The sequence below is a fragment of the Mobula hypostoma genome, chromosome 1, assembly GCF_963921235.1.
Source record: "Mobula hypostoma chromosome 1, sMobHyp1.1, whole genome shotgun sequence".
NCBI lineage: Eukaryota > Metazoa > Chordata > Chondrichthyes > Myliobatiformes > Myliobatidae > Mobula > Mobula hypostoma.
This window is the reverse complement of record NC_086097.1, coordinates 231416626-231443590: the sequence shown is the minus strand read 5'-3', so window position 1 is coordinate 231443590 and position 26965 is coordinate 231416626. Positions and strand designations below refer to the sequence as shown.

At 39.8% G+C, this 26965-nt stretch overlaps 1 protein-coding gene across 2 annotated transcripts in view; it reads right to left on the bottom strand.

The window, feature by feature from the left end:
- The window catches only part of mib1 (MIB E3 ubiquitin protein ligase 1), a 169733-nt gene that overhangs the window by 129244 nt on the left and 13524 nt on the right, over positions 1 to 26965 (bottom strand). For both annotated transcript variants that reach the window (XM_063065926.1, XM_063065933.1), the window contains exons 2-3: positions 5849 to 6020; positions 1867 to 1996 (exon numbers count right to left, since the gene is read on the bottom strand). In XM_063065926.1, coding sequence (XP_062921996.1) covers positions 1867 to 1996; positions 5849 to 6020 — 302 coding nt within the window. The remainder of the gene's footprint in view (positions 1 to 1866; positions 1997 to 5848; positions 6021 to 26965) is intronic.

The window sequence follows — 26965 nt, the reverse complement described above, 5'->3', positions numbered from 1 at the left end:
CTGGTTTAGAGAGTATGGATTATGAATAGAGATTAAGGGAGCTAGGGTTTTACTCTTTGGAGAGGAGGATGAGAGGAGACATGATAGAGGTATACAAGATATTAAGAGGAATATATAGTGGATAGCCAGCGCCTCTTCCCCAGGGCACCACTGCTCAATACAAGAGGACATGGCTTTAAGGTAAGGGGTGGGAAGTTCGGAGGGGATATTAGAGGAAGGTTTTTTTTACTCAGAGAGTGGTTGGTGTGTGGAATGCAATGCCTGAGTCAGTGGTGGAGTAAAATTTAAGAGACTACTGGACAGGTATATGAAGGAATTTAAGGTGGGGAGTTATATGGGAGGCAGGGTTGGAGGGTCAGCACAACATTGTGGGATGAAGGCCCTGTACTGTGCTGTACTATTCTATGTTCTAAACCCTAGGAGACAGTAATCACAACATGATTTGAGTTCAAATTGAAAGCTGATTGGGAGAAAATAAAGTCTGATGTAGCAGTATTTCAGTGGAGTGAAGGAAATTACAGTGGTATGAGAGAGAAGCAGACCAAAGTAAATTGTAAGGTGATGCTGGCAGGGATGACAGTAGAGCAGCAATGGCTTGAGTTTTGGGGAAAAATGAGGAAGGTGCAGGATGGATGTGTACCAAAAACAAAGAAATACTCAATTGGCAAAATAGTACAACCATGGCTGACCAAGTCAACGCTAATGTAAAGGCAAAAGAGAGGGCATACAATAAAGCAGAAATTAGCGGGAAATTAGAGGATTGAGAAGCTTTCAAAACCCTACAGAGAGCAACTAAGGAGGGAAAAGATGAAATATGAAACCAAGCTAGCAGACAATATCAAAGTAGATCATAAAAGCTTTCTCAAGTATATAAAAGACGAGAGTGGATATAGCACTGTTAGAAAATAAGGCCGGACAAATAATAACAGGTGACAAGGAGTTGGCAGATGAATTAAATGAGTATTTTGCATCAGTCTTCACTGTGGAAGACACTAGCAGTGTGCCAGATGTTGAAGGGTGTGAGGGAAGAAAAGTGAGTGCAGTTACTATTACAAGGGAGAAAGTGTTTAAAAAAGCTAAAAGATCGAAGGGTACATAAGTCACCCGAGCCAGATGAAGTGCACCCTAGGGTTCTGAAAGAGGTAGTGGTAAAGATTGTGGAGGTATGAGAGGGTCGTCCATTTAAAACAGATGTGGAGAAATTTCTTTAGCCAGAGGGTAGCAAATTTGTGGAATTTATTATCACAGGCAGCTGTGGAGGCCAGGTTATTGGGTGTATTTAAGGCATTTCTTGATAGGTTCTTGATTGGCAATGGTGTCAAAAGTTACAGGGAAAAGGCCGGGGAGTGGGGCTGAGGAGGGAAAAAAGTATCAGCCATGATTGAATAGCAGAGCAGACTAGACGGGCCAAATAGTCTAATTCTGTTCCTATGTCTTATTTACCATAAGAGAGCTTAAAGACCTTCTTGATGGAGGATAGACGTGCCTAGGGACTGGACATCCATAGTGAAAATGGGGTGATCAGAACCAGAGAATCGAAAATTGTTGAGGAGATTGAGAGCATGTTAACTGGTGTGGATGTAGGTGGGAAGGGAATGAACAAAGGGGGATAAAATGGAGTTGAGGTATGTGGACAGGAAAGTATATGATTTACCCAGTGTAAGTTTGTTTGCTTTACTTCATACTTTATTGTCGCCAAACAATTGATACTAGAACGTACAATCATCATAGCGATATTTGATTCTGCGCTTCCCGCTCCCTGGATTACAAGGAGTTTGGTGTTAATTCTCATCTACTTTAGATCAGCTCTGCCAAATAACTAATTTAAATATTGAACAAAACCCAAACATCCAATAAATTGCTCACCTTTCCTCTACGTCCATTGCCCCCATCTTGGTCCTCCCACTGCCAATCCACTCCACGTACTACCCTTGCACCAGCAAAAATGCCTCTTGCTGTTATCTTCTTTGACTTGCGTCTAGACTCCAGCAAAACTCTAATAGAAAGAAAACAAAAATTGTGCGATTATTACAGATTTAATTTACATTTCCATTCAATGTGGTCAGATAACTGTTTCTTTATCCTCCCAAATATCAATAAACCATCTTCTTTGCAGGTATCCCTGGATTAGGGATAACAGAGATCTGCTGAGGTAAAATTAAAGTCCAGTATGACCACAACCAGACAATCCAAATATGATCCATGACAAAGAACAACGATTTTTTTGATAAAACAACTCAAACTAAACAGGCAGATTCACCAGGCTCGAATCAGAGAGCAGGGAGCCAGACTTTTGCCTCAAATATCACTTGTGGAGTTGTTAGGATCTACCGTAAGTTAGTGCTATCTGGTAACTGGGACTTTGCCTCAGTTTTGGTTTCACATCTTGCTCATCTTGTGAAAGCACAATCTGATGTCAGGCCCGGAGTAGCAAATGCAGAGCTGAGATGGCCAGAGTAGAGCTCAGTAGGTTACAAGAGAGTAGGTTGTGTATCGAAGCCAGAGGTTGTGTGTCCTTTTCTGCAGGATGCCCACTAACATCACCTTACATAGGTAGGATATCTCCTGTATTGCCCACCAGACTACATTTTGCAGGGGGGCCTCAAACTTTAGACAATACTAGTTTAGTCCAATGTTATTAATCTGTTAGAACTTATTTTCAGAGCTTCCAATACTGGCCTGCACAGACCAGCCTCACAATAAATGAAAATGGAGCATTATTAGAAAAACCAGATACATGTTCATCACTCAATGCCATTCCTCAAATGGACCAGATTGGAAGGAGGCATCCTAAAGATGGGGCCTGTTGCTATACCAAGCTGAATTGCAAAGGACTTCAGATAGGTCAAATGAAACATCTGATTTTATTTCACAAAGGTTTTTAATTCAGCTTTTTAATATAACAAATGATAAATCTCTTAGAATATTGTCAAAAGGTGGCAATTAATATATTAATTTATAAAAAGCTGTCCCACTCTAACCCAAGCCCATGTTATTTAGATACCAAACCCAATCTCATCACGGAGTTGATACACTATCTGATCAGGTTATGACAGGGCTGTGTAACCCAAATGGATATTCAGTGGGCAAAAAAAAACAAATAATATCACTTTTCCACAAAATCAAAATTTAATATTCATTTTGGTGAAAATGGCATGGCTTGAAAAATCAAAACAATAGGATATTCTGGATATTTATAAAATTGAACTCCATTGACTGTGCTGTCTGATTTAAGGCCAGGTACCACTATTACCTTCATTTACAAGGTAATCTGAATTTAATATATTATACCTGATAAATTCTAACCCAGCATGTTTTAGCATGCTAACTTCAAGCCTCAATTGGCATCAACCAAGATCCAACAAAGTATTCAATTCCATCTTGACTCAGCAGAAGTTTCTATCGGGCAATAGCGGAATTGAATAACAGTAAAACTAATCTGGCAGCCTCAGGATTTTGGTGGCACTCGAAGCACAGATTTAATGAACTTGATGTCAATTTATTTAATATGCAAAACAATGTCATTTCAAAATTGTACTAAACAAAATATGCTGCATAATAGTATAGTAATTTTTTCAGTTAACCTGATGAATAATGGGAGTGGGAAACTGAGCCCTAGTAAATTTAAGAGTGGATAACAGAACTCAGAGTTTCAGTTAGTATTTTCAACAAATCAGATTAAGGTTAAACATACAAGCACTCTGGAACATGAGGAATTCTGCAGATGCTGGAAATTCAAGCAACACACATCAAAGTTGCTGGTGAATGCAGCAGGCCAGGCAGCATCTCTAGGAAGAGGTACAGTTGACGTTTCGGGCAGACCCTTCGTCAGGACAAACTGAAGGAAGAGTTAGTAAGAGATTTGAAAGTGGGAGGGGGAGGGAGAGATCCAAAATGATAGGAGAAGACAGGAGGGGGAGGGATGGAGCCAAGAGCTGGACAGGTGATTGGCAAAAGGGATATGAGAGGACCATGGGACAAGAGGCCCAGGGAGAAGGAAAAGGGGGAAAAGGGGGAGGGAGGGAAACCCCAGAGGATGGGCAAGGGGTATAGTCAAGAGGGACAGAGGGAGAAAAAGGAGAGAGAGAGAGAAAGAATAAATAACGGATGGGGTACGAGGGAGAGGTGGGGCATTAGCGGAAGTTAGAGAAGTCAATGTGCATGCCATCAGGTTGGAGGCTACCCAGATGGAATATAAGGTGTCGTTCCTCCAACCTGAGCATGGCTTCATCTTGACAGTGAGGAGGCCGTGGATAGACATATCAGAATGGGAACGGGATGTGGAATTAAAATGTGTGGCCTACTTGAGCTACACATCTGATTTACTGCATGAAATCTGGCCATATTTCAAAATCCTCAGAAATAAACTTAAAATGCTGGAGGAACTCAACAGGTCAAGCAGCATCTATGGAAATGAAAATGCAGTTGACGTTTCAGGCAGAGACTTCTTCAGGATTGGAAAGAAAGGGGAAGACAGCTGAATAAATAGATGGGGGGAGAGGAGGAGGACTAGCAAGAAGGTTATAGGTCATGCCAGGAGATTGGGAAAAGTAAAGGGCTGGAGAAGAAGGAATCTAATAAGAGAGTAGAGTAGACCATGAGACAAAGGGAAAGAGAGGCACCAGGGGGAGGTGAGAAGAGGCAAGAGGCCAGAATGGGAATAGAGGAAGAAGGAAGATGGAGGAGAAAAAAGTTAACCAGAAGCAGAAATCAATGTTCAGGCCATCATGATGGCGGCTACCTAGACAGAATATGAGGTATCGCTTCTCCATTCTGACAGTGGCCTCATTGTGGTAAAAGAAGAGGCCATGGACCGACATGTCAGAACAGGAACGGGGAGAGGAATTAAAATGGTTAGCCACCAGGAAATTCCACCTTTTGCAGATGATGCGAAGGTGCTTGATAAAGTGGTCCCCCTAAAGATTCACAGGTTAAGTATTGCCTCACATGGAAGGACTGTTTGGAGTCCTGAATGAAGGTAAGAGAGGAACTGTCTAAACCTCAAACTTACTTTCACAGTGAGATGCTGACCACCAGTATTTCCAAACAACCAAGTTATCAGAATTTTACTGTACAATTAATGCAATCTGTAGAGATGGTAAGATTTTGGAAAATAATAAGAAAATTTAATCCTTTAAAAAAAAAGGCATTTTGAATGAATTCAACAGTGACACAGCAGCTGGACGCTGAAATCTGGAAATAGGGATTGAATTGGAGAAAAAAAGAAAAATGAAATTCTGCCCGTTAACAACTTTGAATCCCACATCATCATCTGGTACTCTATGATATTACAGAGGTAAATGTTAAACAGTAAATGGAACGTTTACCAACAAAGGATAACCAAAGCAGATAGCAGTAACCCTTTCATCAACCTGAATTAAATTGGCTAACTTTGCAAGATTAGAAATTGAAATTGGGTCCTTCCAGGCCTATACATCCAGCCAGAGACTCATTCCTCCGAGATGCAGCACAGAGCATCATAGGAAGTCATTCCTGCCTTTGGCCATCAAACTTTACAACTCCTCCCTTGGAGGGTCAGACACCCTGAGCTGATAGGCTGGTGCTGGACTTATTTCATAATTTACTGGCATAATTTACATATTACTATTTAACTATTTATGGTTCTATTACTATTTATTATTTATGGTGCAACTGTAACGAAAACCACTTTCCCCTAGGATCAATAAAGTATGACTATGACACTTACTGAACAGGTTCAACAAGCTTCTATTAAAGCCAGTAGCATTAAATGAAAAATTATTCTAGAATGTTACAACATTACATGGCAGGATAAAGGTCAACAAAAATAAGGAAATCAAAAGCATTGTAAAATTTTCTACATTCTTACCTTTCACTTCCAGGAATAGTGATTCTATAGAATCTATGCCTCAAATGGTGCTTATCTCCATGGTAACAAACAGTGCAAAGGTCATAATTGGTACACTCTGCACATTTCCACCGAATGCCAATAATTGGCTGCTGACGACACGTATCACACATAGTTCCATCGTGCTTGATTCCTTTAAAAAAATTCAACAAAAGAAAAAAAAACTCATCGTTCCATTTGGATTGAAAGTACAGACAGCTTTCACAATATATACTCACTTGCCGCAATGACTCACTACCCAAAAGTCAAAATTTGACTCTTTAGCTCATCAAATTACTTCTGCCATTCGAACAGGTCATGGGTGATCCATCAATTTGGCCTCGTTTTTTTTTGTGGAAAACTCCTACATTGCTACTCAACACGTGAAGAAGTCTCCCTGATAGTTGTGGACAGTCAAGATTGTATTCTGGCCATTTTCTATTAGCATTTTTAACTGATTTTTGTACTCACAATTTTAGTTACTTCTATATTTGTACTCTGAACAGTCTGGCATCCTCAAGAATTTTTAACAAAAACTAAGACTTTATCTGTTCTTTACTTTTAAAATGCATCCCCCTGCATTTTCCCTACAGTGATGTCCAGCTCCAAATTTGCACATTCACAGTTTTATATTTGCAACAATGCTTCTGTTTTTTGCACATTACATGCTATGTGCCAGTTGATTTAATATAGTCAAAGACATAATTTACTCATTCACCCAAGATTCTCATCAAAACAACTTTGAATTCCCTATCATCTGTTTAAAATATATTTTTACATAAAACATTGTTGAAATCCCAAAGTACTACTTCTTCTTCATGTGCCTTGCGCGTTACACGCTTGAGCAATCATGGCTTTCCACATCGAACGATCCCATGCAGCGTCAGTGATATCTAGCACACTTAGATCTGTTGGTTCTTTCACAGTGTCTGTATATTTTCTTCTTTGCCTTCCTCTTCCGCATTTCCCAAGCATACGGCCTTGTAATGTAAGGCATTCTATTTCTCCCCTTCTGCTGACATGGCCCAGGAATTTAAGTTTCCTCTCATTTAATGTTCTCATTAAAGATCTTTTTGTATGGACACATTGGAGTACTGTCTCATTAGTTACCCTATCTCTATATGAGCCCAAAGTACATAAAGCTAAAAATAATCAACAACTCCGAAATGTTCTGTGCAGAAAGAAACATTTATCATTACAAGTTGATATCCTTTCGTTAGAACAAAGAATAAATTACAAGTGTTGCCAAAAAGCAAGATGAAGAAAATACAGATAACATCTATGATTGGAGATCACGATAGACTAAGAGAATGGTGCCAACCGAGGGTAGCCGGGGGCTTAACAAATCTATCTTCAGTATATTTCAATGCTTTTTTTCCAGCTGACTTTAAAATGTTAACTGTTCCCTCTCTCCCACACGATCTTGCTTGAGCCAAATACTTGCATCTTTTGTTATTTCAGTTTTGCAGCATCTTTAATTACTGGCAGCACTTCAAAGTCTGAATCAGGTTTACTATCGCTGTCCTATGTCAAGAAATTTGTTGTCTGTGGCAGCAGTACATTGTAAAACAATCTTAATAAATCTCTAATTACAATAAGTATATTTTTTTTAAATGAAATGCATATAAAAAGAGAGCAAGAAAAATTAAAAAGTGACGTTCTGTGCATGGGTTTATTGCGCATTCAGAAATACGATAGCGGAGGGAAAGAAGCTATTCCTGTATTGACATCGGTGGTTGGGAAGTTGTTGGAGTCGATAGTCAAGGATGAGGTTACAGCGTACCTGGAGGCATATGACAAGATAGGCAGAACTCAGCATGGATGCCTTAAAGGAAAATCCTGCCTGACAAACCTATTACAATTTTTTGAGGAAATTACCAGTAGGCTAGACAAGGGAGGTGCAGTGGATGTTGTATATTTGGATTTTCAGAAGGCCTTTGACAAGGTGCCACACATGAGGCTACTTAACAAGATAAGAGCCCATGGAATTACGGGAAGGTTACATACATGGATAGAGCGTTGGCTGATTGGCAGGAAACAGAGAGTGGGAATAAAGGGATCCTATTCTGGTTGGCTGCCAGTTACCAGTGGTGTTCCACAGGCATCCGTGTTGGGGCCGCTTCTTTTTACATTGTACATCAACGATTTGGATTATGGAATAGATGGCTTTGTGGCTAAGTTTGCTGACGATACGAAGATAGGTGGAGGGGCCGGTAGTGCTGAGGAAACGGAGAGTCTGCAGAGAGACTTGGATAGATTGGAAGAATGGGCAAAGAAGTGGCAAATGAAATACAATGTTGGAAAGTGTATGGTTATGCACTTTGGCAGAAGAAATAAACGGGCAGACTATTATTTAAATGGAGAGAGAATTCAAAGTTCTGAGATGCAACGGGACTTGGGAGTCCTCCTAGAGGACACCCTTAAGGTTAACCTCCAGGTTGAGTCGGTGGTGAAGAAGGCGAATGCAATGTTGGCATTCATTTCTAGAGGAATAGAGTATAGGAGCAGGGATGTGATGTTGAGGCTCTATAAGGCGCTGGTGAGACCTCACTTGGAGTACTGTGGGCAGTTTTGGTCTCCTTATTTAAGGAAGGATGTGCTGATGTTGGAGAGGGTACAGAGAAGATTCACTAGAATGATTCGGGGAATGAGAGGGTTAACATATGAGGAACTTTTGTCCGGTCTTGGACTTTATTCCTTGGAGATTAGAAGAATGAGGGGAGACCTCATAGAAACATTTTGAATGTTGAAAGGCATGGACAGAGTGGATGTGGCAAAGTTGTTTCCCATGATGGGGGAGTCTAGTATGAGAGGGCATGACTTAAGGATTGAAGGGCGCCCATTCAGGACAGAAATGCGAAGAAATTTTTTTTAGCCAGAGGGTGGTGAATCTATGGAATTTGTTGCCACGGGCGGCAATGGAGGCCAAGTCATTGGGTGTATTTAAGGCAGAGATTGATAGGTATCTGAGTAGCCAGGGCATTAAAGGTTATGGTAAACAGGCAGGGGAGTGGGACTAAATGGGAGAATGGATCAGCTCATGATAAAATGGCGGAGCAGACTCGATGGGCCGAATGGCCGACTTCTGCTCCTTTGTTTTACGGTCTTATTGCTGAGTGTGTATCTTCAGACTCCTATACCTCCTAAAGGATGGTAGCAATGAAAACAGGACATCTCCTGGGTGATGGGGGCGAAGACATAATGGCACCACAGTTGCCTGGCCTGTGCTAGTCCTAAAATAACCACTCAGTTACACCAACAAAAGAAAAATTAAACTATGTTTGTTGGACACTGCAGCCTAGAAATTAACTTTTCCTGTCTTGACATTTTGTCTGCGTCCTAATCAGATGAAAGTAATTTAACTAATGTTTTAAACTGTGTTAATGATCATTCTCTGGTGAAATTACACCAACAAGAGTCATTTGTACAGTATTTACCTTGGCACACTTAATATTTTAATGGAATCCGACACTCTGCAAAAAGCTATCAATATTCATCGCAATATGCATGTTCATCCTTCCTCTACATGAAGTGAAGCATTGTGCCTATTTAAAAGGGGCACTCTACAGAAATCAGATACCTGATTGGGCAGCTTCACAACTCAGTGCAAGCCACTCTAGCATGCCATAACTTAGAAAGGTGTGCCAAAACCAATGGCATGTTTTCTCTTGCATCTAACTGCTGACATTTCCATTCATTGGATGCTTCAGTGATGATATTACTGGCAGTTCTCCATTATTAACCTTCTTATTCAGATGTACAAAGATGCTTACAGCAATGCTAGCAGTAACCACATCTATGCAAAATGAAGGATGCAGATAAATTGTGTGATTTGGTGCTTGGAAGTAGGTACAGAGGAGATGTCAGGGGTAAGTTTTTTTACTCAGAGTGGTGAGTGCATGGAATGGGCTGCTGGCAGCAGTGATGGAGGCGGAAACGATAGGGTCTTTTAAGAGAATCCTGGATAGCTACATGGAGTTTAAAAAAATAGAGGGCTATGGGTAAAGCCTAGGTAGAGACATGTTCGGCACAGCTTTGTGGGCCGAAGAGCCTGTATTGTGCTGTATGTTTTCTATGTTTCTATGTTTCAATGAAGGTATAACTTACTGAAGCTTCTGTTAAAAATTGTTTAACAAACAAAACGATGCAAAAAAATTGAAATAATTACAATAGGCTGTCTGCCTGTCCAATGGTGCCAGACCACCATGTCCCTCTTGGTCCCCTCCATAGTCTTCAATGAACATGGGTATAGTTGGCTGCCATGAAGAGCACCATTTCTTAGGGTTAATACTCTTCCTTCACTGGTATACACCAGATGTGCAGAATTGAGTGTAATACCATGACGAACTTCATTCATACCAATTTACTGTACGTGCCTTAATGCAACTCTTTTTTTTTAATTTGCAGGAAGCTGACTCAGAATTAGTGTAGAATAACACATTTTTAGTGTACCAATTGAGTAAAACTAATTTTCTACAGTGATTTCCTGTACAGATGCACAGGTCACTCGTTGATCATTTTCTTTGGTCAAATTGCTAAATCATATTAACCCCAGTAATCTGATTACACTAATTCCACAAATTATGTTATTCTATATTTTTGTAGCTTCTCCCTGTCAGTTCCCCAATGTGACACTCACTTTTGATGATTAAATCCTTCATTGGAGTATTTGTTTAATGTTTTTCTCAGTGGCCACTTTATTTGGTACACCAACTCAATGCAAAAAAGCATGCAGAGGTTCAGGTGTTGTTCAGACCAAACATTGGAGTGGGAAAGAAATGTGATTCAAGTAACTTTGACCATGGAACAAATGTTGGTGCCAGACTGGGTGGTTTGAGTACCTCAAAAACTACTGATCACCTGGGATTTTCACGCACAACAGTCTCGAGTTCACAAAGAATGGTGCGAGAAAAAGATAAAAAATCCAGTGAGCAGCAGTTCTGTAGGTGAAAATGCCTTTTTACAAGAGAGATCAGAGGAGAATGCCAGACTGGTTCAAGTTGACACAAGGCAATATAACTCAAATAATCATGCATTACTACAATGTTGTGCAGTGGAGCATCTCTGAACACACATGTTGAACCTTGAAGTGTATTCAAGCATAGTCAGCAGAAAGGCACGAACATACACTCAGTGGCCACTTTATTAGGTACAAGAGGAGAGTGGAAGAAACTTGAGGACTACAAACAGAAGCTGATGAAATTAATCGTTACAGCAAAATTTTCAAACAGTGTTTTAGATTTCAAAACTGCTAAACCACATTTATTACATATGAATATCTTGAGGCCCTCTGTTGGTCAGTGTTGACCATAGATGTAGCATCCCAGCTGCCTACGTGATATGCAAGCCAGGTCAGTATGATTTGGAGAACAAGCTGTTGCCCATGTACCAGGCTCCCCCTCTTCAAGCAGCTGATGAATTCAAAAGAACGGCAGAGACCGATACAGTTTGGTACCACTGACATTGCAGGAGGTGCCAGTCAGCATCGAACTCAACGTAGGGCTGCCTTAGGGACTCCAACTCTGGAGTTTTCCTCAGGATTTACTCCCGAAGCCTTCCCCATGAGTGGGTTAGCTGCAAGACAGCAGAGGTTTGAGATCAAAGTTTTCCTCTTCTAGATAAGCTGCCAATCACAGCTGATGAGCCCCATCTGCCCAAAGCAACTGGTTTTAAGGTTCCAGTGACCCACTTTTGCTCCATCTCCTGTCAGCACAAACTGTTCCACCAGGCTTAGTAACTAAGCCACATGTATGGCTAGGAGCTGAACTTGTTTGTCAGAGACTATTTGAGATGTACACCCATTGGATGTATTTAATAGGTAGTGGGAGCTTATCCCCATTACCATCCCCGGCTATAACAATGTCAAGGAATCATAAACACCTGCAAACATAAAAAGGGTGGCACACTAACATATTGGTTAGTGCATAATCTGCCGCAGTCTGCAAGAAGATTGTATGTTCTCTCTGTGAACATGTGGGTTTCCTCGGGGTGCTCCAGTTTCCTCCGATTTTCAAAGATGCATGGGTTAGTAGGTTAATTGTTCATATGGTAGCAATTGGACAGCGTGGGCTTGTTGGGCTGGAAGGGCCTGTTATCATGCTGTATCTCTAAATAAATAAAATCTACCACCATAAATGAGTGCTGCATGGTTCACAAAAGACAAGTTTCGCAGGAGCACTTCACCTTGATGTCCTCTAGAAAATCATGTAACTATAAAATTGAAGAAGTTATAATAGGTAGACATCAAATAAAGCAAGCCAAGTAAATGGAAATCTAAGCATATATTTTAATTGTTAGTGGGAGGTGGGGGGGGGAAACAAATGCAAATGAAATCAGAATTGGAAAGGGGGTGGTACCATGACACAGCAAGTAGAGCTGATGGCTTACAGCTCCAGCAGCCCAAGCTTAACCCTGATCTCCAGTGCTGACAATATGGAATTTGCACATTCTCTTACATGCTCTAGTTCAAATAGAACCTGGACTAGTTGATGGGAATGCAGGAAAATAAAAAGTCATTACCGTAACATTAGAATAAATGGGTACTTGATGGTTTGCATAGACATAGATCTCTGAAGGGCATATATTCTACATCATTTTGCAATATACCAGATACAGGTTTCCCCTAGTATCTGAAGGTAGAGCGTTCCTATGAAACGGTTTATAAGCCAGAATGTCGTAAAGTAAAGAAGCAATTACCATTTATTAATATGGGAAAAATTTTTGAACATTCCCAAACCCAAAAAATAACCTACAAAATCAAGCCAAATAACACATAAAACCTAAAATAACAGTAACATATAGTAAAAGCAGGAAAGATATGATAAATACACAGCCTATATAAAGTAGAAATATTTCTCTGCAATCATTGGAGCACTGTCTAGCGCAGCGAAAATCTCACTCAACCGCTCCCGGCTGAGACACTCAGCGCAAGCGCTCCCGGCAGGAACATTCTCTTACCGGAATCGGGAAGGCAGCGCCGAGCACACCGATGATGGTGTATTAGGCCGAGTCGGAGGTTGGTGTGGTGGGAAACTGGACTGCAATCTCATCGTCGGCTGTTTCCATCAGGGCAGGCAGGTCATCTTCTTCTATGTCTGCCTGCCTCGATGTTGAAGGTCGAGGTTCATCGTCTGCTGAGGTTGATGTGGAAGACTTCAAAAACGACACTATGCTTGATTGCTTAGCCTCGCATTTTCATACAGTTCTTTGTAAGCACTCAAACCATCCTGCAAATATGCCCTAAGCCTACGTACCCTTTCAGAATTAAAGTCGTACTTTTCTGTAATCATTGAAGTGTTGTCAATTGCAGCGAAAATCTTGCTTCACGTTCAGTTCCTGGACGACTTCACTTTCGGTCCGTTCACTACTGCATTTGGTTTCGATTGTTATCCTTTCCTCTTCCAATTACATCAGCTCTTCATCTATCAGTTCTTGGTCGCGGAATGCCAAAACCTCTTCAACATCATCTTCCTCAACTTCCACAAGCCAAACTCACTTTGTCCTTACTTCATTCACCACGATCGAAATGCTTAATTATGTCTAGTTTTACGCTAAGTATAACACCCTTACGAGCTCTTTTAGGCTTTTCCGATACCTTAGAACTCATCTTGCTAACCAATGCTCAAAATAAATCGACATAAAGCACAGATGCTCACAGGTACGTGTTTAAGCAATGCTGGCTAGAATGCAGTTCCGGGATAGGAGCTTGGCTGCTTGGGCAGCACGCTGCCTTTTATCATAACAGTAAAAACACCTGCTGTTAGCAAAAACAGGCAACTAATATAGGTCTTTCGTAACAGCAAGGTGTCGTAAAGCAAACGTTCGAAAAGCAGGGGACACCTGTATTCTACTCTTCCGATACACTACACCACTTAATGCTGAAAAAGAGATACCCAGTGAAAATTTTCTCATGGTCACTCTTGACTGCATCAGTGTTTTACAAATTCAATGATTGTCCTCAATTTAGAATCATTTTTTAAAATTACAATTGCAAGCTGTCCCTCAATATCTTAAGCTGCTTTCCGATAATGGTGCAATATTGTTTACTCTTAGTTATTAATTCAAAGTTTAAAAAACTACAGTAATTTCCTGTTTTACTATTTCATAAAATACTACATTACTCAAAATTAGCCATCAATGCCCTCTTCTCACTGTCACCATCAGGAAGGAAGTACAGAAGCCTGAAGGCACACACTCAGTGACTCAGGAACAGCTTCTTTCCCTCTGCCATCCAATTTCTGAATAGACATTGAACCCATGAACACTACCTCACTACTCTTTTTATTTCTGCTTTTACACTACTTATTTAACCACTTGATGTACATACACTGCCTGTAGTTCAGTATTTTTTCCTATATTACCATGTATTGCATTGTACTGCTGCTGCAAAGTTCACAAACTTTGAGACAAATGCCTGATATTAAGACCATAAGGTATATGAGAAGTAGGCCATTCAGCCCATCAAGTCTGCTCCGCCATTCAATCATGGGTGACCCAATTCTTCCAGTCATCTCCACTCCCTTGCCTTCACCCCATACCTTTGATGCCCTGGCTAATCAAAAACCTATCTATCTCTGCCTTAGTTACATCGAATGACTTAGCCGTTCATGGCAACAAGTTCCACAGATTTACCACCCTCTGACTAAAGTACTTTCTCCGCATCTCAGTTCTAAATGGACATCCTTCAATCCTGAAGTCATGTCCTCTTGTCCTCGAATCCCCTACCATGGGAAATAACATTGCCACATCCAATCTGTTCAGGCCTTTTACCATTCAGAATGTTTCTATGAGATTTCCCCCCTCTTTCTCCCAAATTCTAGGGAATACATTCCTCATACGGTAACCCTTTCATTCCTGGAATCATTCTTGTGGATCTTCTCTGAACCCTCTCCAAGGTCAGTACATCATTTCTAAAATAAGGAGCCCAAAACTGCACACAATATTCCGTGTGGTCTCACGAGTTCCTTATATTTCAATATCACATCCCTGCTCTTATATTCTATACCTCTAGAAATAATTGCCAACATTGCATTTGCCTTCTTCACCACCGACTCAATCTGGAGGTTAGCCTTTAGGGTATCCTGCCAAAGGACTCCCAAGTCCCTTTGAACCTCTGCATTTTGAATTCTCTCCCAATCTAAATAACAGTCTGCCAGTTTATTTATTCCATCAAAGTGCATGACCATACACCTCCAACATATTTTATTTGCCACTTCTTTGCCCATTCCCCTAAGCTATCTAAGTCTCTCAGCAGGTTTTCTGTTTCCTCAACACTACTCGCTCCTCCACCTATCTTTGTATCATCGGCAAATTTACCACAAATCCATCAATCTCATAGTCCAAACCATTGACATACATCGTAAAAATTTTATAAACCCATATTAAACCTGATTCTGATTTACATGGATGAGGCTTCCGCCATGCTGCCTAATTTGTCTTAATACAATGAAATGAGCTGTCTAAGTAAACAACTGCTAGCCAAGAGAAACATTCTCAGTAAAGATCACAGCATTTTGTAGCAACATACAAAAAATATTTAATTTCAGAATATGTTACAAATTGATTATGCTAAAGAAAATTGTACTGAAGAGCTTTTGGTGGATCAAGTACTATTGACATTCAGTGAGTTATATCCTAATATGTCAAATAATGCAGAAATCATGTTAAGGCTTGCGCAAACAGACTACTGCAGCCTTACATTCCAAGTAAATCCATTAAGATCCTGTGACATATATACAGGATGCATTAAGATTGTTTATTATTAGTAAATAAAATTCTGTATTTTCTAGCAGGGTTTGCCACCAATGCCTGACCAACTCAATGGACAGCTTTCTTGGATCATACAAAGCAAGGGGCAAGGGGTCCATCACCATATAGCAATGTGTTCAAATTTCTACATGCTTCAAAATCAGAATCAGGTTTATTATCACTGGCATATGACGTGGAATTTGTTAACTTAGCAGCAGCAGTTTAAAGCAATACATAATCTAGCAGACAGAAAACAAAATAAAAATAATAATAAACAGGTAAATCAATAACAGTATACACATACTTTATACTTTATTGTCACCAAACAATTGATACTAGAACGTACAATCATCACAGCAATATTTGATTCTGTGTTTCCCGCTCCCTGGATTATAAATCGATAGTAAATATTAAAAGTTTAAATTATAAATCATAAATAGAAAATTGGAAAGTAAGATAGTGCAAAAAAAACCGAGAGGCAGGTCTGGATATTTGGAGGGTACGGCCCAGATCCGGGTCAGGGTCAGTTTAGCAGTCTTATCACAGATGGAAAGAAGCTATTCCCAAATCTGGCAGTACAAGTCTTCAAGCTCCTGAGTCTTCTCCCAGAAGGAAGAGGGACAAAAAGTGTGTTGGCTGGGTGGGTCGTGTCCTTGATTATCCGGCAGCACTACTCCAACAGCGTGCGGTGTAAAGTGAGTTCACGGACGGAAGATTGGTTTGTGTGATGTGCTGCGCCATGTTCACGATCTTCTGCAGCTTCTTCTGGCCTTGGACAGGACAACTTCCATACCATCCCTAGAAGAACACTTTCTACGGTGCATCTATAAAAATTAGTGAGGGTTTTAGGGGACAGTCCAAATTTCTTTAGTTTTCTCAGGAAGTAAAGGCGCTGGTGGGCCTTCTTGGCAGTGGACTCTGCTTGGTTGGACCACGTCAGATCATTTGTGATATTGACCCTGAGGAACTTAAAGCTTTTGACCAGTTCCACTTGTGCACCACTGATGTAAATTAGGTTGAACTCCATCTGCCACATCTCAGCCCAGTTTTGCATCCTATCAATGTCCCGTTGTAACCTCTCACAGCCCCCCACACTATCCACAATACCCCCAACCTTTGTGTCATCAGCAAATTTACTAACCCATCCCTCCACTTCCTCATCCAAGTCATTTATAAAAATCACAAAGAGGAGGGGTCCCAGAACAGATCCCTGAGACACAACACTGGTCACTGACCTCCATGCAGAATATGACCCGTATACAACCACTCTTTGCCTTCTATGGCCAAGCCAGTTCTGGATCCACAATGCAATGTCCCCTTGGATCCTATGCCTCTTTACTTTCTCAATAAGCCTTGCATGGGGTACCTTATCAAATCCCTTGCTGAAATCCATATACACTTCATCAATGTGTCTAGTCACATCCTCAAAAAATTCAATCAGGCTCGTAAGGCATGACCTGCCTTTGACAAAGCCAGGCTGACTATTCCTAATCATATTATTCCTCTCCAAATGTTCATAAGTCCTGCCTCTCAGGATCTTCTCCATCAACTTCCCAACCACTGAACTAAAACTCACTGGTCTATAATTTTCTGGCCTAGCTCTACTCCCTTTCTTGAATAAGGAAACAACATCCGCAACCCTCCAATCCTCTGGAACCACTCCTGTCCCTATTGATGATGCAAAGAACATCGCCAGAGGCTCAGCAGTCTCCACCTTCACTTTCAACAGTAGCCTGGAGTACATCTCGTCTGGTCCTGGTGACTTATCTAACTTGATGCTTTCCAAAAGCTCCAACACATCCTCTTCCTTAATAGCTACATGCTCAAGCTTTTCAGTCCGCTGTAAGTCATCCCTACAATTGCCAAGATCCTTTTCCTTAGTGCACACTGAAGCAAAGTACTCATTAAGTACCTCTGCTATCTTCCTCCGGTTCCATACACACTTCTCCACTGTCACACTTGATTGGTCCTATTCTCTCACGTCTTGTCCTCTTGCTCTTCACATACTTGTAGAATACCTTGGGGTTTTCCTTACTCCTGTCCACCAAGGCCTTCTCATGGCCCCTTCTGGCTCTCCTAATTTCATTCTTAAACTCCTTCCTGCCAGCCTTATAATCTTCTCGATCTCTATCATTACCTAGTTTTTGAATCTTTTGTAAGCTCTTCTTTTCTTCTTGACTAGATTTACAACAGCCCTTGTACACCAGGGTTCCTGTACCCTACCATCCTTTCCGTCTCACTGGAACGTACCTATACAGAAACCCACGCAAATATCCCCCGAACATTTGCCACATTTCTTCTGTACGTTTCCCTGAGAACATCTGTTTCCAATTTATGCTTCTAAGTTCCTGCCTGATAGCCTCAAATTTCCCCTTACTCCAATTGAACATTTCCTTAACTTGTCTGTTCCTATCCCATGCAAATTAGATTAGATTATGAGACACTCAGTCCACGTTTATTGTCATTTAGAAATACATGCATTAAAAAATGATACAATGTTCCTCCAGTATAATATCACAGAAACACAGGACAGACCAAGACTAAAGCTGACAAAAACCACATAATTATAACATTATAGTTACAACAGTGCAAAGCAATACTGTAATTTGAGAAGAGCAGACCATGGGCACGGTAAAAAAAAAGTCTCAAAGTACCGATAGCCCCAACATCTCACGCAGACGGTAGAAGGGAGAAACTCTCCCTGCCATGAGCCTCCAGTGCTGCAAACTTGCCGATGCAGCATCCTGGAAGCACCCGACCGCAGCCGACACTGAGTCCGTCCGAAAACGTCGAGCCTCTGACCAGCCTTCCGACACTGAGCACCGAGCACCATCTGTGCCGAGTGCTTTGACCCCACCCTGGCCACTGAGCAACAAGCAAAGCCATCAGTTAGCAGGAAAACAATGACTCCTGTTATCGGGGCAGGGGGGAAATGGGGACTGCATTCCAGAAAACCATCTGCATCATGATGATGTGAAGCCACATAATTTGCATATGCACAAATGAATGTGATCTGAAAATAAAAATTGACATAAATTTCATGAGAGTGAAATTTATCTTGCTTCTCAGCAATTTGTGAAGTTTATTAGGGCTAATTTCTATTACCCAACTGCTGCAACACAGAGGTCACCTGTAGCCTTGAGATGTAATTTAAGGCCTCAGATTAGGACTTTATGTCCAAAACTGACTGTAGTCTCAGCGAAAAGAGAAAGACATTAGAACATTCAGAAAACTGGGGGGACTTCCGGTAGCGCTCATGGAGTGAAGTCGCGTTCTTGACTCGCTCCATTACCTCTGAGTTTTTTTTCTCTATGGTCAGCTATACTTTAATTAACCATTAAGGCATCAATTCTTACAATACTTTGAATTAAACTGAACTCTCCGACAATTGGATGATACTTAGATCTGCTATGTCTAAGAACGGGAAAGACGGCAAGGATGGTAAACCTCCGGTTAAACCGAAAGCTACGGATTTCCCTCCGACTGAATCACCGGTGACTTTGAAAGCGATATCGGAGTTAATTCAGAGGGAAATTTCAACCTCTGTTAGGGAGATGATTCGTACGGAAATTGCAGGTTCTGTTAAAGACCTGATTCATGCGGAAATCTCAACTAATTTCCAGAAAATTGCCGATTCAATGGATAAGATGCAAACATTTATTGCGGAACATCAGTCGGCTATATCTGATCTTCAAAAATTTGCGCAACAAAGTGAGCTTAAGATGGGGAAAATCGAAGAAACAATTAATGTAATGAAGAAGAAACTTGACTTTTAAAAACTCTGACTTGGAATCTAGAATGCGACGGCAGAATTTACGAATGATCGGGGTGAGGGAAGCCGTGGAATCCAACAATCCCATGAAATATTTTTCTCAACTTTTAAAAGATGCATTCCCTACTGTATTTCCTGACCAACCACCGCTTCTGGATCGTGTTCACAGAATCCCATCATATTCGTCTAGGTCAGATAGACCTAGGCATGTTATTTTACGTTTTCATTATTTTCAAGATAAGGAGAGACTGTTTCGATTTGCTCGATCTAAAGGTTTCATTGATTTTTCGGATGTTAAGTTCCGATTCGTGGAAGATTTCAGTAAACCAATCTGGGACCAACGGGTTCGTTACAGATCCATGATGTCGGAATTCTATAAGATGGATTTAAGACCAGCGCTGCTGTACCCTGCACGTCTAAGGATTCGCATGTTAGATGGAGCCCTTCGTTTTGTTGATTCTCCATCGGATGCCCAGAGTTATCTGGATCAACTTTCATCTTCAACATCTTAATTGTCTTTTTTTAATTCTCTCCGTTGATCGGAGGCTGTGAATTGGTTGGTTTTAACTTTTTCGTGCCCTATCTGGGCAGAAAAGTTTATTTTTGATTTCTTAATATGGTCGCTAAACTTTCTTTTTAACTGCGTCATTTCTTTCTTTTCCCAGGGGATTCTGGGTGGTTACTTCCCTTTTGTCATTTTACGTATTTCCTGTGTGGCCTTAAATTTTGTAGTTTTTTTTAAATTTTATTCTGTTTTGCTTTTTATAACCACTTTATGTCAATAATCCTATTTTTTCTTGTTGCTGTGTCTATTCATGGGTTTGAGGTTTACTGTGGTTTTTTTAATATATATTTTCCGGCTTTTGTTCTGTTCTGTGGGTATTTTAATTGAGCTAACTTTTTTTTTTACTTACTTTTTTACTGTTTTACAATTAGCTGATCCTTTTCATATTTATACCTTTTTTTTTTTAGGGAGCGTATACCGGAAGTCATGGGGGTAGTTTTAGCGCTTGCTTCTTTCTGGCGGGTCTGCTTTAGATTTTGCCTTGGGGTCTTGGGGCGGGGGGTGGTGGGAGGGGCTTCACGTTTTAGTTTGTTTCTCTTTGGGCTATATACATTATTGAAGTACTGGTTGCGTCCTTTTTCCCGGTATCTTTTGTATGTTCTGTTTCCTCTCCGGGTTTGTGGGTCTCGCCTATCATCAATCCTCCTTGTTGTGGGTTGACTTTAGGATTTATGGAGCCTATTATTAATTTTGTCTCCTGGAATACTAATGGTCTTAATCATCCTATTAAAAGGAAAAAAGTTTTTAAAGTGTTCCGGAGACTTAAAGCACAAATTTTGTTTTTACAAGAGACCCATGTACGGAGGGGGGACAGACTACGTTTTTTTAAATTCTGGAAGGGACAACAATTTCATTCGAACTCCAATGCTAAGATTCGAGGCGTCTCTATTTTTATAGATTCTTCAGTTACTTTTATACAACAGGATATTATCTCTGATCCGAATGGTAGATTTTTATTGGTTAGTGGTTTACTATTTAATAAGAAAGTAGTTTTGGTTAATGTTTATGCTCCTAATATGGATTGTCCGGAATTTTATAAATCATTGTTTGGTCAGTTTCCGAATTTGAACGAGTTTTCATTGATTTGGGGCGGAGATCTTAATACCTGTTTGTCTCCAGCTTTGGACCGTTCGGCTCCTTTACGGACTTTACCTAATAAATCTGCAAATTTGATTAATTTTTTCCTTTCTGATTCTGGGTCGACGGACATTTGGCGTTTTCTGCATCCTCAGGAAAAAGATTTTTCCTTCTTTTCACATGTTCATCATTCCTATTCAAGAATTGATTATTTTTTCATTGATTCTCGTCTTATTCCTTCAGTGATTAAATGTGATTATGATTCTATAACCATTTCGGATCATGCTCCACTTAAGCTTTCTATTAAAATTATGGCCAATATACCAAATAATAGACAATGGCGTTTTAATTCGCTGTTGCTTCAGGACTCGGACTTTGTTAATTTTATGAATGAACAGATTGAGCTTTTTTTTACAATTAATCATACAGAAGATATTTCGGTTAACACTCTTTGGGACACTTTTAAAGCCTATATTCGGGGTCAGATTATTTCGTATTCTGTTGCTTTGAGGAAGAAACAGAAGCAGGAGGAGATGGCAATTGTGGACAAGATTAAAGAAATTGATAAGAAATATGTTATGGCTCCTTCTGAGGAGTTATACAAACAAAGAACTGAACTTCAAATGGAACACAGTTTATTACTCTCGTCCTCGATTGTAAACCAATTAAAGAAAACAAGAAGTGACTTTTATGTTCACAGTGACAAAATTGGCAAGCTGCTGGCTAATCAATTGAAATCTAATTATGTTAAATCTCAAATCAATCAGATTTATAACCAAAATGATCGATTGATACTGGATCATGTGGGGATTAATCAAACCTTTTGTGATTTTTATTCTTTTTTATATCAATCAGAGTCTCCTCGAGATTCTAAATATATGAATGATTTTTTAGATAAGTTAGACTTCCCTCAGATTTCACAGGATATGTCTTCTTTATTAGATACTTCCATTACAATGGATGAGATTAAGAATGTTATTTTTTCTATGAATCTGGGGAAAGCTCCTGGCCCTGATGGGTTTACCGTTGAATTTTATAAATGTTTTGCTTCTTTATTGATTCCTTGGCTCTGTAGGGTTTTTGAGGCTTCTTTGAAACTTGGTAAACTTCCTGAATCTTTTAATAGAGCATCAATTTCTCTAATACTAAAGAAGGATAAAGACCCTGCTCAATGTGCATCTTATAGACCAATATCTTTATTAAATGTTGATTCTAAAGTTTTTTCTAAGTTATTAGCAAATAGACTAGAAAAAGTACTTCCTTCTATTATTTCGGAAGACCAAACGGGTTTTATTAAAGGTCGTTACTCTTTTTATAATATTCGTACATTGTTAAATATTGTTTATACTCCCTCACAAAATGTTCCTGAGTGTGTTATTTCTTTAGATGCCGAGAAAGCTTTTGATAGAGTAGAATGGCCTTATTTATTTAAGGTGCTTGAAATGTTTAATTTTAGCTTGAAATTTATATCCTGGATTAAACTGTTATATCACTCCCCTGTAGCCTCGGTTCGTACTAACTCTTTAAACTCACCTTTTTTCCTCTCTTTCGTGGTACTCGACAAGGCTGTCCTCTTAGTCCCCTATTATTTGATATTGCATTAGAACCTCTTGCAATTGCTATTCGAGAATCTTCAAATATTACTGGGATAACTCGGGGATTAAAGTCCCATAAATTATCACTCTATGCTGATGATTTACTTTTATATATTTCTAATCCTGAGAGATCCATTCCTGCTGTTTTAGAGTTATTAGCACAATTTGGTCTTTTCTCAGGTTATAAATTAAATCTTAGTAAGAGTGAACTTTTTCCGATTAATAAACATCTTCCCTTATATTATAAATTTCCATTTAAATTGATTAATAATTACTTTTCATATCTTGGGATTAAAATTACTTGTAAATACAAAGATTTATTTAAGACTAACTTTTTACCATTAATAGACCATATTACTCAACTTTCATCTAAATGGTTTCCCTTATATTTAACTTTGATTGGTCGTATTAATGCAGTTAAGATGTTCTTTTTGCCAAAATTTTTATATGTGTTTCAGGCATTACCAATTTTCGTTCCTAAATCTTTTTTTGATAAAGTTGACTCTAAAATTTCTTCATTTATTTGGCAGAATAAGAATCCGAGACTGGGTAAAATACATTTACAGAAAGCTAAGAGAGATGGAGGTTTAGCATTACCTAACTTTAGATTCTATTATTGGGCTATTAATATTCGACATATGAAATTTTGGTTACTTGACCAGGACATACTATCTATTCCTAAATGGATAGTATTGGAATTACAATCTGTTCAGGGTTATACACTTGGTTCTATTTTAGGCTCCTCTCTCCCTTTTGATTCGAAACGTCTTAAGCAGGTCTCTAACCCGATAGTTAAATATGCTTTGCGCATTTGGTTTCAATTCAGAAAATTTTTTGATCTTAATCAATTCGGGTTAGCGATTCCTATTTTAGGTAACATATTTTTTCCTCCCTCTTTTACGGATCACGCTTTTCAAACTTGGAAGACTAAGGGTATTTTACGGTTTTTGGATTTATTTTTAGATGGTTCCCTTATGTCTTTTGAACAACTATCTAATAAATATAACTTATCAAGAATACATTTTTTTAGATATTTACAAGTTAGAAATTTCCTAAGTACTATACTTTCTTCCTTTCCAATGCTTCCTCCTACATATATTTTAGATTCGATAATTAACCTTAATCCATGTCAGAAAGGTGCATCGGCTATGATTTATAATATTATTATGAAACTTAGGAAAGCTCCATTTGATAAGATTAGGGTAGATTGGGAACAGGAATTGGGGCTTACCATTTCTGTGGATGATTGGGGGCAGATTTTACAATTAGTTAATACTTCCTCTATTTGTGCTAAACATTCCCTAATTCAATTTAAAGTGGTTCATAGAGCACATATGTCCAAAGATAAGTTAGCGCGTTTTTACTCGCATATCAATCCTTTCTGTGATAGATGTTCGGGGCAGATAGCCTCTTTAACTCATATGTTTTGGTCTTGCCCTACTTTGGAAACTTTTTGGAGAGATATTTTCAATATTATTTCTAAGGTATTAAATATAGATATCTCTCCTCACCCTATTACTGCTATCTTTGGACTACCTAAAATTTCTAGTAATCTTTCCCCTTCAGCCCGTAGAATGATTGCATTTCTTACTTTAATGGCGAAAAGATGTATTTTACAACATTGGAAAGAGCTTAATGCTCCAACTACCTTTTTTTGGTTTTCTCAGACGATTTTATGTTTGAATTTGGAGAAAATTAGAAGTAACCTTTATGATTCTTCATTTAAATTTGAACAGATTTGGGGACCTTTTATTCGATATTTTCATTTAATGTAATATTTACCCTTCTTGTTTTTTTTTTCACTGTTTTTAATGGAGGTCGGGATTGAGGACGTGATTTTAAGTTTAACTCTGTTTGGTTTCAAGTTAGCCCATTGCTTTGCCTTGCTTTTAGTTAGCTGCACGGTGGGTTTTTTTTTGGGGTTTTTTTTTCTTTTTTTTCCATTGATATATATAAAATTTAGTATATTATTATGTTATCTTGGTTTCTTATGCTTAAATTACATTGTTTGTAGTATTTTCTTTTTGGTATTGATATCTTTTGGAATTTTATTATACTTTAACATTGTATTAATGTTTATATGGCTTACCTTTTTTGTATACTTACTCAATAAAAAGATTTAAAAAGAAAGAAAGAACATTCAGAAAACTGAAATTGAAAACGTGAAAAAAGCCAAGGTTGAGAGAATTTCTCTCCCATCTTCAATCGAGCATTAGTGGACTACTTGTTGATTTGGAAGTGTCCATTCCATACATGAAACTCCAAGCAGGAATTTTTAGGATACTTATCTCCAAGTTGGATCCACAAACTGAATCCATAGCAAAACAGATAGCATCTCCCATCAATGAATGCTATCCACTACCTCCTACAGTATTAGATTATGGGCGCAATCATACATTCAGCAAGATGCAAAGCAGTGTCTCAAGGTACAGGGCCTATCAGCGGTGTCAACAGTGCTCTACGAAGAAGAGGTGTTTCTCGCAGGTCGGCAGCGGTTATTGAAAAAGAGCGCTTCACGGGTGTTTGTCCATTGTGTGGGGCCTATTAGCGGCGTCAACAGAGCTCTACAAACAAAAGTACAGAGGGTATAAGCAGAGTGGCTATTGGCGGGAGTAGGCCAATAAGCGAGTAGAAATGACAGACTTTGACTCGAAAGAGGCTTCAGCTCAGAAGAAGCATCAGCTCTGCGTAAATCATCTGTTAAGGTTTCCTTTTTATCTTTTTTTCCTCTCTTATTGCACCATTTTAATGACTGTGGTGTGTTCTTCGTGCCGGATGTTGGAGAACTAGGAGATCCAGAGTCTCCTGGGAACTACATCTGCATGGTGCATCCGGTTGCAACTCCTTGAAGACCGTGTTAGGGATCTGGAGCAGCAACTGGATAACCTTCGGCGTGTGTGGGAAAGTGAGGACATAATTGATCGAAGTAACAGGGAAGTATCACCCCGAAGTTGCAGGAGGTGAGTAGCTGGGTGACTGTCAGGAGAAATGGAAATAGGCAGTTCAAGCCCCAGTTCACCCCTGTGGCCATTCCCCTCAAAAACAAGTACAGTACTTGTTTTGGAAACTTTTGGGGGAGGGATGACCTCCCGGGTGAATACCATGGCAACCGGGTTACAGGCACTGACCAGGAGTCCGTGGTGCAGAAGGGAAAGAGAGAGAAGAGGGAGCGGTAGTGATAGGGGACTCAATAGTCAGGGGAACAGACAAGAGATTCTATGAACGTGAACAGGACACCCGGATGGTATGTTGCCTCCCAGATGCCAGGGTCAGAGATGTCTCAGATCACATCCACAACATTTTAGAGAGGGAGGGGGAGCAGCCAGATGTTTTGGTACATATTGGTACCAATGACATAGGAAGGAAAAGCAAAGAGGTCCTGAAAAGAGAATTTAGAGAGCTAGGTAGAAAGCGGAGAAGCAGGACCTCCTGGGTAGTAAATTCCTGCCACGCACCAGTGAGGGTAGAAACAGGACAATTTGGTAGACAAACGTGTGGCTGAGAAGCTGGTGCAGGGGGCACAGCTTCAGGCTCTTAGATCATTGGGATCCTCCTGGGGGGGAGATATGACCTATGCAAAAGTGACGGGTTGCACCTGAACCTGCGGGGAATCAATATTATTGCGGGCATGTTTGTGAGAGCTGTTTGGGAGGGTTTAAGCTAATTTGGCAAGGGGGTGGGAACCGGAGTGAAGGGACTTGGGATTGGATGGATGGTAAAAAAGTTAAGATAGCATGCAATCACACTGTCAGGAAGGGCAGGCAAGTGATGGGACTTAGTTGCAGCCAACAGGCTGAGTACCAAATCATTAGGGATGCAGAATCAGAAAGGATAGCAAATACAGTACTCAAAGTGTTGTATCTAAATGTGTGTAGTATAAGAAATGAGGTGGATGATCTTGTTGCAATATTACAGATTGCCAGGTGTCGTGGCTGAAGGATGGTTGTAGTTGGGAGGTAAATGTCCAAGGTTACATGTTATATCGGAGGGATAGGAAGGTAGGCAGAAAGAGTGGTGTGGCTCTACTGGTTAAGAATGGCATCAAATCAGTAGAAGGATGAAATGTTGGAAAGAGTATGGTCATGCACTTTGATGGAAGAAATAAATGGGCAGATTATTATTTAGCTGGAGAGAGAATTCAAAATGCAGAGATGCAAAGAGATTTGGGAGTCCTTGTGCAGGATACCCTAAAGGTTAACCTCCAGGTTGAGTCAGTGGTGAATAAGGCAAATGCAATGTTGGCATTCATTTCTAGAGGTACAGAATACAAGAGCAGGGATGTGATATTGAGGCTCTAAGGCACTTGTGAAACCACACTTGGAGTATTGTGTGCAGTTTTGGGC